Source organism: Meleagris gallopavo, chromosome 6 (genome assembly GCF_905368555.1).
Source record: "Meleagris gallopavo chromosome 6, MGAL_WU_HG_1.1, whole genome shotgun sequence".
Lineage (NCBI taxonomy): Eukaryota > Metazoa > Chordata > Aves > Galliformes > Phasianidae > Meleagris > Meleagris gallopavo.
In genome coordinates this window covers 10,491,683-10,508,276 of record NC_139409.1, presented here as the reverse complement: position 1 = coordinate 10,508,276, position 16,594 = coordinate 10,491,683, and the positions used below count along the sequence as shown (strand labels likewise).

General features: G+C 39.5%; 1 protein-coding gene across 1 annotated transcript in view; it reads left to right on the top strand.

Moving 5' to 3' along the window:
- The window catches only part of ADARB2 (adenosine deaminase RNA specific B2 (inactive)), a 293,113-nt gene that overhangs the window by 222,411 nt on the left and 54,108 nt on the right, over positions 1-16,594 (top strand). The window contains exon 4 of the mRNA XM_010712416.4: positions 15,811-15,925. Coding sequence (XP_010710718.2) covers positions 15,811-15,925 — 115 coding nt within the window. The remainder of the gene's footprint in view (positions 1-15,810; positions 15,926-16,594) is intronic.

Below are 16,594 nucleotides of genomic sequence, written 5' to 3'. Positions count from 1 at the left end.
GAAACCTGGAAGTAAGAGAAGGGGACAAGGACTACTGCCTGCAATCTTCTCTTTCTTCTTTTCAAGAAATATTTGTAAATTTTTTCCATTTGGAGCTGAGCCTACTTCATCCCTTCTTTCACATACTGGTTTGTTTCACGTAGTGGTTTGTAGTCTGTCTGCCTTCAATAATTGAGAGCTGCTATTTCTAAACCCCTGTGGTAAGTTCTGAGCGAATGATTTTTAGACATTGAGATCTTTCAAAACAGTACTAGTTAGCAAAAGATGTGCTATGGATGTACATTAATGCCAGCTGACCCAACAAAATGTGTTGTTAAGCATCAACGATAGCCATTAGCTATTCCAAATTTCTACAGATATAGACTGAAATGAAATGCATAGGCAAATTTTTTAATAGCTTTGCATACAAAGCTCAGCCTACAAAACAGCAGATATCTTCCAAACTGAAATCTACCTCAGTAACAGTAAATGTTTCTATGGATTTCTCCAAGGTTTGGCTCAGGTTCTAAATTCGTTCCATATGTTAGATAACTATAGTCTGTCAAGGAGGCTTTGTGAGGGGAAAAAAAAAAAAGCAACAGTAAAACCTTTTTTAAAATTATTAGTGATAGTGGATTTGGAAATTGTTTTTTGGAAAATTTTTAACACTAAGAAGAAAGCATAGAACGTCCACGTGCAATTGGTCTCACCATATTGCAATTAATGTAGCTCACCCTGTTCTTACTAATGGAGGATCTCAGCACTTGTGGTTCCTTTACCAAAACTGGCATGGAAATGTTCCTGTCATTCATACTAATTATTTCTTTCTTCTTTGTTTTGTGCTCATCCATGCCTTTTGGACTGACTTTTATGTTTGACACTTAACTAAAATTCTCAGAGTAGATTGCTTTGTGTTCCCTTTACAGTACTTTGCTAAACTTTTAGAGGCTTTTAGAGGTGTTTGTGATATGAATGCTCCACAGTCCTCAACCTTCCTGGGAAAGAATAACTGCACTGATGAGGAAGACCTCTTTCTCTCTTATTCTGAATTTTATAGAGCAGTTATACCTGCAAAGCTGGAGCAAGCTACAGAAGCATTTCATTGGTGCTGGGTACCAAACTAGAAACTCAACCAACCCTTGGTCGCCCATAGCCTGTATAAGACATTTTCTCCTTTAAACAAGTAGTCCCTAATGGCTGTGGTGTGACTGACTGTGATAGAGGCTCGTGCCCAAGTATCATTTCTACCTCTTTTTGTGATGTCCTATTCAATGAATGTTATGTCCTTCTGAGAGGACAGTTGTGTTCCTGCTTGGAGGTCTTGTGGCTGTTTTGTTCCCAGCCCACATGCAACGCAAACAGCTGCTAATAGAGCACCGTAAGATAAGGTGACCCTTCAAACTCTTCCACTGTGCAACTGCCTACACACTGCATCATCCTGAACACAAGGCAACTGAGAAGGCAAAATCAGCACACCAAGAAATCTGTGTTAAATATGGGAACACACAGATGGGAAAGATGGTTTGCGATGCCATTTCCCATAAGGTTTGAATGACAGGTTACAAAACCAGTCATTACAAAAAGCTGCATTTTACCTATGAGGTAAATAATTGTTCATTTTGTCTTTTTGTTGCAGACTGGGATGAGTTGTCTCATGCTGCTGATGTGATGAGCCAAAGAGATTTACGTAATGAGGCCATTTACAAACAAGGACAGATATTGTTGACATCATATAATGGAAAGGGACAAATATATATCTAGTTTTGGCCTACAATGAGACTGAGCTTTTTCAAACACCACCAACCATTCAGCTATGCAAGTTTGGAACTTAGATACTCTGGGGAAGCTCAGTTTTTGACTTTTTCAGTGGTATGTCAATGTATTTTGCAATGACAGCAACTTCCCTGAATTGACTCCCACTTTATACCCTGAGAGTTTTCACATCATCTTTGCCTTGAAAGACACCTTCATATCTTTTTGGAGAAGCTTGATCTGTGTTTTGTGCAGGTTTTTTAGTTTATCTGCACAAAAAGTATTAAAAACAAAACACTAGTAGTAAAGCCAGTCTTAAACACTTGGATAAACAATAAAGGGGTGACACTACTGCATCCCTGCAAGAAGCAGATGAGTGTTCATCTTTAATACGAAAAATCTCTACATGCTGAAGAAACCATCAAAAACATTACATAATTTCTAGCAAAACTGTTGTTGAGATGTGTTGTAAATGTCAGCTAAAGAAAGTCTGGTTAACCATCTAAATATATATAAAATGGCAATTTGCAACTTGGCATGACATATGCATATATATATATATATATATAAAGTACATGAAAAAATACAGCTGAATCACATCATTTTAGCCTACAAGGGTAAGACTTTCTTATTCTGTTTGTTTGCCAGGTCTCAGTGTCCATTGTAATTTCATTAGTCACTGAAACATATTTTTACTGCTTTCCAAGGGCAATATTAAGTGCACAGGACTCCTGTTATTGGCAGCAAAAATTAATATATAGGACATTTGAATAGGATCTGAGCATTTTACTACAAGGATTTAAGAGAGGGACCTTTTTTTCCCATGATCTGGTGTAAGGAAATCACTTTATTTCACCTGTTACTGTACAACCTATTCATTACTACACCACTGAAACTCAAGAGAGAAGTAATTTTAATCTGCTATTGCAAGCCAATAGATCTTGGCTCTCTTCCTGGTCAGGAGTGAGAAACTGACCCTGCTGAGAAGAGACGGCCAGAAAATGGCCATTGCTTTGCTATTGCTTGACTCAGGTGCTCAGTAGTGAAAGGAGAGTAATTACTGAAATATTCAGCTAAAAATAACAAGCCAAGGAATAACTCAAGGAAAGCTGGAGGGTGCTCAGTTTCCTAAATCCACCTCCCCTAACACAGCCCCTCCCAGCATAGTTGACTGTCTAGGGACCACAGACCTGTTTTCCGTCAAGGCACCTTGCCTTAGGATCCGAAGTTTATTGTCCTCCACAGAGGCAGGCTACATCTCAAAGCACCTTTTATTATTATTATTCAAAGAGACAAAAATATGTGTCATAACATTGCATCCTTTCACAGCACAATCTGAATTGAACCATCCCTTGATTTCTGATGGAAAAAGAGTGGTGGTGTAACCTGGGATGCATCATATAGACTAATATGCAGATTAAGTTTTAAGAACACACTGGGTTGTAAGAAGAATGGAAGAAGAAATATAAGAAGCAATTAAAAAAAACTCAATAGTAGTGTTGGCTGTCGAGAGCAAAGACCCGAGGGAGAACTGTATTGTCCAGCTATGTATTACCCTGCAATTTGTTGAGGTAGACATCCTTGGGCACCAGAGAGAAGTGGCAAGGAGCCATCCGTCAGAGGAAAGTGACTCCATGGAGCTCAGGGACAGCTAGAGGCATACAGCTTCTGTGAAAGGGTGTTTTGACATGAGAACCATAGAATCGCGTTTCCCAGCTCAGTGACCTCGCAGAGTGCTGTCTGTGCTGTGAAAAAGAAAATGTGCTCATTTCAGCTGTCACTGCTGTGTGGGCAAAATATTATTATTATTATTACTGCATTATTTCATGGCTAACCAAATGTTAAAATGCAGTACATCACCCACCATTTCTCCACTAAGGGATATGATGGCTTTTCTTTCTTAATCTCTCTCCTTTTTTCTTTTTTCCTCTCTTTTTAATCAGTTTCATTTCTTAATAGATGCCGAAGTTGTTCTGGGAATCAAACGAGCGGTGCTCAACCTTGGCAAGAGAGTACGGTGTTTTTAATGTTTTGTCAGTTGCAATCAATGAGAGCAAGTCTGATGTTTTTCTGTTCCTAACTGAGGTTTCTTTCCATTCACCCTCCAAAGATCAGCATCTATTTGCAGGGTGCAATGACTGCTGTACGCCTCCTGTGATGAGGAAAGAGCGAATGTCTGACCAGGTTGGAAAGCATATTATGCACACACATTCATACACACAAATCCTTTCAAACGCCCTTTACCCATGTTACTCTGAAAAGCGAAAGAAAACTGCACAAACACTGCTAGAGGGTCTTTGCCAACCTGCTACTCACCTGTGGAAATGGACTACCTAGATTAATTACCTGACAAAGTCTGGACCACAGCTGCAAGCTCAAAACAAAAGAGTAGCTTGTCAACAGGAGCCAAACCAGGGCCTTGAGTGTACTGGATTTTTTCTTTCCTTTCCTCTTCTTTCATCTTCTTTCATCTTTGTTCCTCTCCTTTTGTTTTTTCTTTTTTCTTTTTCTGCATAGACTCAAGTAGCAGGGCTGTCAGCCATGAGGTTGCACAACTGTAATGGAATGGGGAACATTAAGGAGGTGGCTGCTGCCTCAGCCACAGCCATCAGTATCACATGGGTGGTGGTTAGAATGGTGATAGTTGTATCACCCTTATATTGATTAGAGCTTTTATTTTCCCTGAAAGGGCTCAAATGTTGTGCCAGAGAGGCGGCTACTTCTCCTGGTGCGGAGCAGCTCGTGCTGCTGAGTGCAGGACCCAGCCTCTCACAGGGCTGCCCACCTGACCATAGGTTCTGTGCAGTGAAGAGTGGTGGGCAGGATGGCACCCATCCCAGTAAAACCTTGTCCATAACATTAAGTGACAGAGCACCTTGACCTCCACCTACATTAAAGAAACCACACATTCCCATTTTTACTGGAAATTGAGGTGCAAGGGCGAAAGCGTGTTTGGCATCAATATGCAGAAACTCATTTTAAATCCCCAGTGTTGCAGATTGTCCCCAGATTGGCAGGACGAGTGAGTTTTTTTTCATGCTGATTTTATCAAACTGAAAACAATACTGGAAGTTGCTGCAGCTTGAAGCTTATACACAAACACGGGAGCAGCCCTGATCTTGCAGATGAAATATTTGCAATGCAGGCAAGGGCGACCTGGAGTCAGCAGCAACTGTGTAAATCACTGCTCTCCCTGCAGCTGCCTGAACTTTCACCCTAGCCGCTACACCTCCAGTTGTTTGCAAAGCCTTTCTTCACCCAGGGGGAATTTTCAGTCAGACACGTGTAGAAATACTCAGATTAATTTGATTTTTGAGGGTATACAGAGCAATTTAAGTGAGGTTTTGGGTATTTTTTTATTTGTGTTTATTTCTCCCCTCCGAGCTGCCTTTCACTGCACATTTACTAGTTCTGGAAGACAACACCCTGCTGACACTTAGAGAAGCATCAGTGAATAAAGTCTGTTGTACAGGCTGCAAAGCCATCTGGACTTTCTACTGAAAAGGTTGGATATGGTTTTAGGCAAGATTTTATCACATCTGAAAAAAAAAAAGACTTCTGCACACAGTACCTCTTCCAAGGTTGATGTCAGACTTTTTTTTTCTTTTGTAGGTTGCAAAACAAAAAAATTGACAAACAGTTGAAAGGCAGTAAGGATGGAGATATAAATCTCTAGAGGAAGCTTTGTCAAAGGTAGCGGAGTATAAACAAAAAATAAATTAGTTTTGGTGTTATCAGAAACCGGACAGACTTCGATTTGTATAATAGTTTGTCTGGGTTTCCAGACCACCTAGACAATACTGCTGTGAGGCTGAGCATGGATTCATTCAACAAAGGTGTTTTTTTTTCTTCTCAGAAAGAAAGAATTGGTTAAATATAAAATCACAGGAGCAGACAGGATGGAGAAAGACAAGAAGGAAAATGTGCAATGGCAGGCAGCCTTAAATCCTCTCTCTTTGCCTTTATTATTTTCAGGGGCTCTGAGCAGCATGTGTTACCTTGCCTTCAATATTAGCCCAAGCCCAAGAATTTGCTGTAGCCCTTCTGTGCTCTTGCACCCCAGGTTTTTACAGGGCAGTTCTGTGGACCAGAAAGTGCAGAATGAGGCTATGTGTCAGCTCCTCTTGGCCAAGAAGCCCTGAGAGCAGCGCAGGCGAGCAGCTTGCTGGGCAGAATTGATTGAGGTGCCCTTCAGGTTATGTGCTTCTTAGCAAGTGAGCTAACATCCAATGATTACCTCAAAAATGCACACTCTGGTAACACGGTTTTATAGATTATAGGAGCTGAATGTAGAACTGGAAAGCTGCAAGTTATTCTGCTATTCTCCCTGGAATTATTGTTTGAATCTTGGGACATACGTATTTTGTCCTGCGGCTCTACATGGGATGTATGTATCCCCAGCCCCCTCTAATGACCTGTAGAAGTGTCCTTCCAGAGGTATGATGTGACAATGAAACAAATCTATTCATATTTGTATGGTTTCTTTTCTGCAAGGTAAAAATCGCACTTCTTATTTATTGTCTTTGACACTGACTTCCCTGAGCAAAATATTAAAGCTGGTTGTCTCTTAACTTAATCATCAACTTTGTAGGAATAAATATACCACTCTGAGATTTCTTCTAAGTAGTTAAATAAATAAAAATATTTTATTTTGAATTTAATTACTGGGTTTATCTACATTTTCTTTGTCTTCTTCTCAAGAAGCTCTTCTTTCGTTGGCCAATTTGAATAATTCACCTTCTTAAAATGAGACATTTTCCTCATAGATGCTATTTGCAAAAGAAATCTGACCTGCAGTTGGCACCACACATTGCCCCTCCACAGCCTTCTGACCTGCTCAGTCCTTCCCTTGGGCTCTTGCTTAAAGACAGGTCTGCTGAGACAAAGGTTTTGCCCAAAAGTGTTATCAGAGGGTTTCAGAAGGCCATTCCCAGTTTGCAGGTGTTGCATCTGCTTGTCTGGCAGATGGAGGGCAAGGTGATGATGAAGTGATACTTATTATTAAATAGAGATCATGGGCTAAATGCTGAATTTTTTGCTTCAGATGCAGGTTTTTAGGAGATATATGACAATAAAACTCTTCAATAATATCAGCAGTGTTATATTAATGACTCATGTTTGTCCAGTAAAAAACAATAAGTGAGGAAGGGACTGGTTTAAGCCCTGGTGCCACACACACACCAGTTGAAATGGCTCTGTTGGTTCATGGGTGGCAACAAGGAGCCAGCAGAAAGTATGATTATGCCTTTGTTGGCACAAAGTCACCATAGATGGCAACCATCCCTGCTATTTACACATTTGGGGAGAAGCCCAGAGAAGGGTGAAGCAACGTGAAATGTTGTTTGCCTTAATACCTGTCCCAGCCAAGGAAAAAGCTGTTAGCAAGGTTACAGCTGGATTTTGAGAATCATTACAGCAGATGACAGCAAGATCTTTAACAAGAAGAAAGGAAAAATTCCAATGTTTGTATAGTAATTGTCATGTAGTGTATTATACAATTTGCTCTGCAGTGATTCTGAAAGTTGAATTGTGCAGTGCCTTGCTGGGATCAGCAGTTCAGAATAGATTAAATTTGTTTTGGACGCTGCCTGCACCCCGCTTTATCTAACAAAGCATATGTGTGATGGAGAAAGCTCTTAATGGTGCAGCTCCTTAATGAGTACCATAAACACACAGACGTAGATTTTCAAAGTGGTGCTCAAGGGATTTGAGCAAGTACAGCTCTCTCACCGCTTTCAGCATGTACCCAAGAGCTGCTTACTGTATACATTTGGGAGGAGAGTGGACCTTAAGCAGCCAAGAGTATTGTATATGACAAGGGTCTTTCTCCTGCTAGTTTCCAAAGACTATTTGTTTTAATGCATCTAAGAATAAAGCAAGAAAATAGAAAACTAAAAGGATATTTCTCAGGTAAAACTTTGATTTTATTAAAGAGGTATGCCTCATAATATGAATCTAAAATCCAGATTGTATAGAGAGTATAAAAGCCTTTATACAGAGTTAGCCATTCCCAGGTGCTGGTGGCTTTGTAGAGCTTTCATCTAGTTAAAGAAAACCCATTCGTGCTAATTTAATATCTGTAGTGTACAACAGCTTGACACCTGAGGCTTGTCCTAAAGCAAGCACGAGGCTGCAAAGTGAATGCTACTTCATTGTTGTGAATTATTCAGCACTCATAGCCAGCCTTATGTGTGTCTCAGTAGGAAGCTGGCTGTTGGGTTAAGGATCAGTAAAAGAAAAAAAGCAAACAAACAACCCCTCCTTCCCAGCATTTGTTAGCAGGTGCAGTATTGACTTCAAGAATGATTTTACAAAATTGGTATGGACATCCTTCATTACCAGAGCGATAAATGCAGAGCTGTACTCAGAAGCAGCAGAAGCTGAAAACTGAGCATGGCTTCCTTTAGGGAACAACTGTACATGTCAGTGGAAAGGCTCGTTTCCTCAAAATTCATTGAAATGGTGCTCATTGGTAGCATCTTTTTAGAGCAAGATGAATGCAGACAGCAATGAATCAACCTCAAATAGAGGGGCTCATCTGTTAGCATCCCAACATTAGCACACTAATGTGAATTTAAAGATTCTAATTAAAGCTACATACAAAATGTTTTGCTTCTAAATAGAAAACCGTACTTTTTGGAGGAGCTAGGGCATTTGGATTTGACAGTGTTTCCTTTTTCTATAGTATGCTTTTTTATGTGTACTATTTTCTTTCAGTCACTCCAGGGGGTTCTGAAACAAATAAAAAGATACATTATATTAAGTTTGATTGATTCCCTGTAGTCGATGCATATATTGAGAAAGCAGACCATTTTTTTTCACTGAGCTCTTGAAATACATGCCTGTTTGATTTTTGTTCCTTCCCGTTGTTGCTACAAATTTCCTTTTAGATATTTAGTATTGATTAATCTCATTTACAAGATTACATCGTTGTTCTTATGGACAAATTCAGAAGCTGATTCAATATAGCAGGACTTGCTTCATAACTGTCTGCTTCTAAAATTGTCCATTTATCTCCAAATACTCCTCCAGTAAAGTTAGCTTTTTTTTTTTTTTTTTAGCTTTTCATACTTGATATTTGTGGGGAAAAAAATTCAGTATGTTAAGAAAAAATACTGTGAATATTCGTGCAGCACCTCCGTGCTAGTCATGAGTGAAAAACATTCTGAAGATATTTAAAACATTTACTAGAAAACCTTTGGGCTCTCTAGTACCAAGAGTCAAGCATCAGACAGAGGGAAGGACATTTTGCTTGCATTTAGCCACTCTGGAAACATCACAAGCAAGAAACCTACTGCCATCTTTAATCACTGGTGGAGTATACAGTGAATATATGAGCAGTTCATCAAGATCTGATGAACTGGTGTTTAGCAGTCATTGGGAAACCTTCCAGGCATAAAGATGCTGAGATTTGCCAAAGAAGAACTTTAACTAAACCTCCCATTTGACTTTTGTCCTATCTTAATTTCTCCGTGCATGCTGTATCCTCCCAGCCCCAGTGAACAGTATGTCTATTGTTTTCATACTGACATAGGGTTAATGGGAAACCCAAACAGCAAATGGGTACAAGAAGGAATTTTCTATTCTGGGTTCTTTCAGTGCAGTTTGTCATTTTTTCATCTGCCACACAGGCAAATGCTGCCTCATACAGCAACCAGCACAGCACTGAAATTTAGTAAATGATCACTAATGATATAAATAGTGGTGTAGAGGCAAATATATTCTGTGGGGCTTGGGAAATTAGCAGAGCAATCAGCCTCCAGCCGGGGTGAGAGGGGGAGAGACAAGCAGCCAGCAATTGATGGCTCTGAGCCCATGAGTCCCTTGCACAGTCCGGACAAGACATAAAATGCAGATGAGGTCAGCCAAGCCTTTACAAATGCAGAGCAAATTCAGAGCATTTGGTGATTACAGAAATGAGGGGTTTATTATGATAGCTCAGCATCATATGTAGCTAAAACATTTGGAATAGGACTAGGAACAACTGGAGGAAGTTGGTGAAAGTGATTCTTTTGACTGAAACAATTGAAGCAGTTGATCTTCCCCATCAATCTTGATAAGAAAACAGGATATTCAGCATCAGAAATGTGCTGTTTTTGGAGTTTTCATTAGAAGCTCCATGTGGGAATGTGTTCCCAGCTGCTGCCTTTGAAGCACAAGCACTGTCTCCTCTAAGAATCATGAATGAGGAGACCTCTCTAAATCAGGATATACGCGTCCAGCTGAAATGAAAACATACCAGACACAATAAAATTACATCCATCTAGGATAAAACAAAGCCCACATATGCTGGCCCTGAGGGATAAGTCTTAATGAGACGTAATGATCAATATTGTAGGAGTTATGATTGGAGAAAAATAATTACTGCACATCTCAAAATAAAAGTTTTAATTAAAAAAAAAAAAACCACAATGAATTCCGTGGAAATGCTTTGTTCTTGGAGTAGTACTCTGTGAAAGCCTGTGCATGCTGAAGGAAGGCTGAATTATGAGGGCTGTGCTTGCAGCCCCCAGACCAGCTACAGAAATACTCGCATGACTCTGTTTGGAGGTTCTTATTACTGCCAATGACATTTGCCTCTCATGTGAAGTGGATAAAAGTCAAATGCTTTTAGCTCTGAAGAAGTGGTATTCATGTTGAAGCAAGAGACTTGCACTGAAGCTGCTGGGAAGAAAGGCAAGAGTGAACTCAGACTCCAAGTGGCTGACTTCCTTCTTTCCATGGCATTCCCTGCCTGTTCTATCTTCTAGGTTCGTGCTCAGCCCTTCTTACTGCACCGGGGGAGCTCCTGGCAACAGAAGTTAAATTGATGCCACGAGATGGATGGCGGAGGGCAGACCATGACCTTCTGCCATTTCTCTTCTCAAGGCTGCATCTTGAAGATGATGTAGTGCCTGGGAAGACCCTAACTAATTAATTGGCTCTAGGGTACAATCACTTAGCAATGAATCTTCAACTAGCTACAACAAACTTATTTACAAGCCTGGGAAGGAGTGTGTTATGTAGCAATTTGCTGTACATCCTGACTAGAACTGATATTCACTGAGCTGTGTTCTCTTCCCATTCAGGTAGTGAGAGTACTCCATAGGAAAAATACCAACTTACACTGTCAAATAGTGCATGTTTCTCCCTTGAGCAGAAAAAAATAAGTAAGTGTGCATCTCCTTTTATCAGTGAAGGAAGTTGTGAATTTAATTTAACCCGATCTGCATTCATTGTATTCAACATTTACCCCCAAATGTCAGTAATATCCTAGAAAATAAAGTACTTGGGAGACAGGAAAAACAGCGTCCTTGGTGATATCTGTATAGTGGAATACTTCTTCCCATCCATATGCATATCTAACCTTTATGATATTACAACCCTATAAGCCCTAAGACAGGATTTCAATAGCAAATGTTTACTAAAGGCTTTCTCCTTCATAATCTATTGATTTTAATATCCTTACTACTCCAGTTGAATGTCAGTTTTACCCCGAAGACTGCCATTGCAAACTTGAACACATTTAATTATTTATGCTATTTGAAATATTAGTGTTGAAAAATGACTGAAAGTTTTTGATTCTGTAATGGAAAGATATAAAATTTGATTTTCTCTTGTGAATAACACTGTTAATTTGATATGGTAATTGAGGAGAGATGAATACTTCAGACAATATAGTGCTGTTTTAGTAGAAATGACATCTATTTTTCATTTTTCCAGCCTACTTTAGACAATAAAATATAGCTCATTAAGTATTGTAGTACATCCCAGTCTTCCTTCACAATGGAAGTTTTAGTATTGTCTACTTTCTTTCTTCTGCCAGGTACCTAAACAGATTCCTGATGTTTCCACTGCTGACAGTAGGCTTTTAGGCAGTGTACATGACTTCAGTGCAACTAAGAGCAGATTTGGGTCTCAGTGTGGGTCCAGCAGTCTTCTCTGCCTCGCTGCTATTCCTCACTGTATTAGTAAGAAAGGGTAAAGATTTGATCTCAAAGACATTACCTTTGAGACAAATACTGTTTGTGCAGAAAAAAAAAATCTAAGAGATGATCTATAAAAGCCAAGATTTTGAGAGCAAACAAACCAAAGCAGGGTATTTGAAAGAAGCACGTCATCTGGAAGGTCAGTCATTTTGTAGAGCTGCATTTTTTCCTCCCAACACGTTGGGTACCCATGCACATGCCCATGCAAAGCTGTCATGGCCAAGCTCATCCTGCCCAGCCATGTGAATTCACCTCTTTGAGGGATAAGCCTGAAGGAATATCTCTGAGCCAGGCACACTTCCACTGCCTGCAATGGGGCTTTGGTGCTCTTAGGTCAGAGTTCTGACTGTCCATATCATTTTAGTTTCTCCTTCCCTGCCCACAGCTGCTATTACTCTGTCATCACGTGTTTCTTTTTCACAAGGAATGTTTTGACTCTTTTTTTCCCTCCATCTTCTAAATTTTTCCCTTTTTCTGCTACCAACCTGGTAGTTGTTCTGAAGCTGCCAAGATGTATTTGGCTCTTGTATTTACTCCAGATGGAGACTCATATCTGGCAGTAAGAACTATGGTATCTCCAAATGCAACTTCTCTCTGAGATTTTTTTGCTAATGGAGAGTAATAAGACTGGTTTATTTTGTGCAGGGGTTGTAAATTATTTCTGATGGCAGATGACATAGTCTAGCATATATCCCAAAAGTTCAACCAGGCTCTCACAATGGCCATCAACTGTGGGATTTTTCTGGTTTATATCCCATCAAGAAAGATAACCCAAATGTGCACCTTTTAGTAATCTAGGATTATTCTTTAATAGTAAAGCAAGAAAATATCTGAAATAAAATCTAAGATTATAAGCTAAGGAGGGGTAAATGTGTGAACACTTGCCTCTACTATACCTGTGTTCTATGCATTAAATACATTTGTTATCTGTTTTGTTTCTGTACAAAAACTGAAAACCAGTCTAAAGATTAAATAGGCAGAAATCCTGCTGTTGATTTCAGTGTGTGTGACTGGCACAAGGTGTGTTGGAGGGAAAGGCAGCACACTACAGTTCTTGTAACTGATCGGTGTCAATAAACTAGCCCTACATGCTGCCCTGCCACTGGGCCTGTTTTCAGGGCTGCATTATTCAGTACCCTGCACTGCATGCATCAATCCATCAAACCTCTCACAGGGCTGAGTCCCGCATGTCTTGATATCTTATTTTTCTCTACATACTTTTCTTCCTTTCCACTGTACTTAGGAATAACCAAAGATAGAGCGGTATGATTGCCCTTACATGACCTCTTGGATTAGACACTTGGTTCTGTTTTGTTTTCCCGCATCCTCCATTTATTCATGTATGTTACTCTATTGCTTTTATTGATTTCACTGGCTTCCTTTTAGGCAATGTATTCAAGACAGAAAATATTTGCCTACTTATTCTAGCTGAGAAGCTTCACATTTAGTGGATTTGCTACTCTTTAATGTCCCAGGTCACTCCTTGAGATCAGTAAATGCTGAATTCCTTATCATCCCTAAATGTTATCTGAAGTCATGTAGTTATTTTGCCTTTAGTGAGCTTTCTGGCTTTGGAATCTACTGCCAAATGAAGTAAGGAAAGCTCTGACAATAGGGATTTCTAAATTCAAAGTTAAAAGTTATTTGTTCTATTTAGCATTTTTAAAATGATTCTTTTAGGAATTGCATGTGCCTCTAAGCTAATTAACTCTTAATGAGTGCAAAATGCCCTGGGATGCAGATTTGGAGGGTAGTCTAGAAGTGCAGGCATGGATTGAACTGCAGTACTGTAGGAGATGAAATCTGAGATTTGATGCTTGTTCAAAATGATGGTACAGATAGTTTTATTGTTATACTCTTTCTTTTCCCCTTTCCTCCTAGTCTAAATAAAGCTGATCAGATTTTCAGTCCGCCATATGGGACCCAGCTATATCTGTACTGCAAATACACTTCAGTTTTCTGTTATGGATGAAGTCACTCTCCAGTAGGGAAAACAAGTTAGAAACAAACTTTCATATTATGAAAGACAGGCAGCGTTCCAGCACTGAGCACATAGCCAGAACATCGGTAAATCAGAACACCTGGCTCTGCCCTGCTCCATGCTATTCCCCTGGACCAGTCCCTCACCCTTTTAGTGCCTTCATTCATTCATCTGTAAAGCAGCTATAATTGCATTTATATCACAAGAGTGCCTTGATGCTTGACAAATGAGAATTGACCCAATATTCATCCTTCAGAAGCACTGTATGAGCAATTCCTTGCTCACATGGTGGTTGTGGACAATTAGATTAGAAGAGGTTTAAATGCAGTCAAAGTGAAATTCCATTTAGGAACTGTCAAATGGTTCTTGATAATTTTTCTTAGTTTTCATCTGATTCTAGTGTAGAATTTTGCATGTATCTCACAGATGAGTTTAAATGCCTCTTTCCTTTTTTTGCAACAAGCCAGCACATTTTACTCCATGTTATATTAAACTATCTTCCTTCTTGTGGGTAAAGACTGTTTCCAAGAGCAACACCTTGGAAAGCTGCACTTAGCAAAACAACGAAAAATTGTCATGTCAAAGGAATCCTATATTTATGTACATGATCAAGTTACAATCACTTGCAAGAATTGTCCATGAAAAAAAATATTCCAGGTTTTATGGAAAGGAGGTACCTAATTGTTGTTGTGTTCTATTTAATTTGTTATGTATTTTTCTGTAATAATATTTAAAAATTAAGCTGACTTTCATCAACAAACTGTGGAAACATATGGTGTGTAGCCTGTAGAGGCTCTCAGTGGCACAAGTATTACCAAAAATATTGGTGAATTAGAATCTGCTTTCCTCTAAAAAACAGTTGTATGTTCTCCCAGTTAAAATACTATGTTTTCACCATGATGTTTTCATAATTATTAGCAGTTTTAGAAGAAAAAATACATAGATTTTCTTATATATATTTCCTTACTTCTGCATGACCATGGAGCTTTCAGGGTAAGGGAGGCTGAGTATCACCCTCAGCATCTTATCCCTATGTGCCTTGAGCCCACCTACAAGAGGACCCATTATAACAGGACGTCATCACAGTTGAGCTTAGCCCAACACCAGAAGAATAACAGGAACTGTTGCTTGGTCAAGACATCTTTCCTAATAAAGGCATGCTCACTTGAGACCAAACAATACAGAAGGTCTCTATACAGCACCCCAGACTAATCTCTGGTCTCCAGGAGCTGGCCTCAGAACGATTTGTATGTACAGCTTGGTTTCACCTGAAAGCTCAGATGGCTCAAATTAAAAATCCTATGTATCTTACTTTTTTATGCTCAGACTGGCAAAGCATTTTGAGAATAACTCATGCTCACGAACAGCATTCCTCTGACTTATCTCTAGCGTATGCTTGAAAGACTCCAAACAAAGTGCACAGATTAAGTGAATTAAAAGATACTAAATGTTTCTTTGGGGAAACAGTCCAAGAATTAGTGTTCTCAGGAGCACCTCAGATGTTTTAGGTTCACATTTGCATGCAGTTTACAGAATTCACTACTTAGACTTTTTACCCTGCTTGACTTTAGTAACTAGCTTCTACCTCAGTACAAGCTCATCATTAAAACTCACCTTTACTTCAGTCTTTTGACACCTTACCTGTAACCCAGTCTTCAGCTCAGCTCTTAGGCTTAGTGGCCTAAAGGAATTTTTCCTTCCTCAGTATTCATTGACAACAAAAGTCCTGAGAAACAGTAAACCTTGATATTGGTGATATCTAACCCACATCCCCACGGTTTTGTGGGGCAGATGTTCACCTCTTCATCTCTTACAGGACTAACACATATTCTGTGAACTGATCCTCCACCAACAGCCAGGAGGCTCAAGAAAAGTCCCTTTACCACTAATCCTAGTCAAAACAGGTCTTATTTTTAAGTCAGTTCATTTGGCCTTAGAACCTCACGCTAGCCAAATCTGAGGGGGATGAGGGCAGTCAAAAGAGATGCTCCTTTCATCTCTGCTCAGGTAGGTGGTGTGTAATTCTAAAAGGAACTTCTCAGCAGTTGACAGCAGGTGATTAATCTGCAGAAACGCCCAGGTGCTTCAATCAAAGAAAGTGAAAGAATTCTTTCTGGCTGTGTCTTTCAGGACTTTGCGGACTCCGTGTACCAAATGGTTACACAGAAGTTCCAGGAGCTGACAGACAATTTCACTTCCATGCATGCACGCCACAAAACTCTTGCAGGAATTGTGATGACCAAAGGTAAGATATCCTATCCTCTCATTTATTTTCCTTGGCATTTTTCATGACTAAGTAATACATTATTTACCTAGTTCACAGTATTGAAGGATGCCTTTGCTCCCACACAGACCAATAAATAGTAATGCAGAGAAAAGAAGCATTAAATATTTACACCTCAAGTAGGTTCACACAAAAAATATTGGCAATAGAGGTAAAGATTTATTCATAAATATGTCCCTACACTTCTGTGTCTACAGGACAAAATGCAGACCTGTCTGATTTTGCATTTTTTAATAGATGGGGTTTTAGTAGTTATCAATGACAAGGCTGTATTATTTATTAACAGGGTTTTTTTAAGATTTGGAAAAATTGAGTTTGTACACGACCACCTTAAACTTTGTTTCAGACTGACAGTAAAAGCAAATCTCAGCCTGGTTCCTTTCCAAAGAAAAGAAACCCAAAGCATGCACAGTTTTAATTCTGCACTTCTCTGACCACAAGAAGTACTTATCAACAGAGTCAAAATTTGATATTCACACATAGTAAGACTTAACTGAAGGACACATACCATACAGAAATCCTTATTTCACTGATGAAACTGTTGCATAAATGGCCTTTCCTCCTTTGCGAGCTTACCTCAATGCAGGCACCTCAGTATTTATGAGGCTGCCAGCAGTAGAGAGGCTGCCA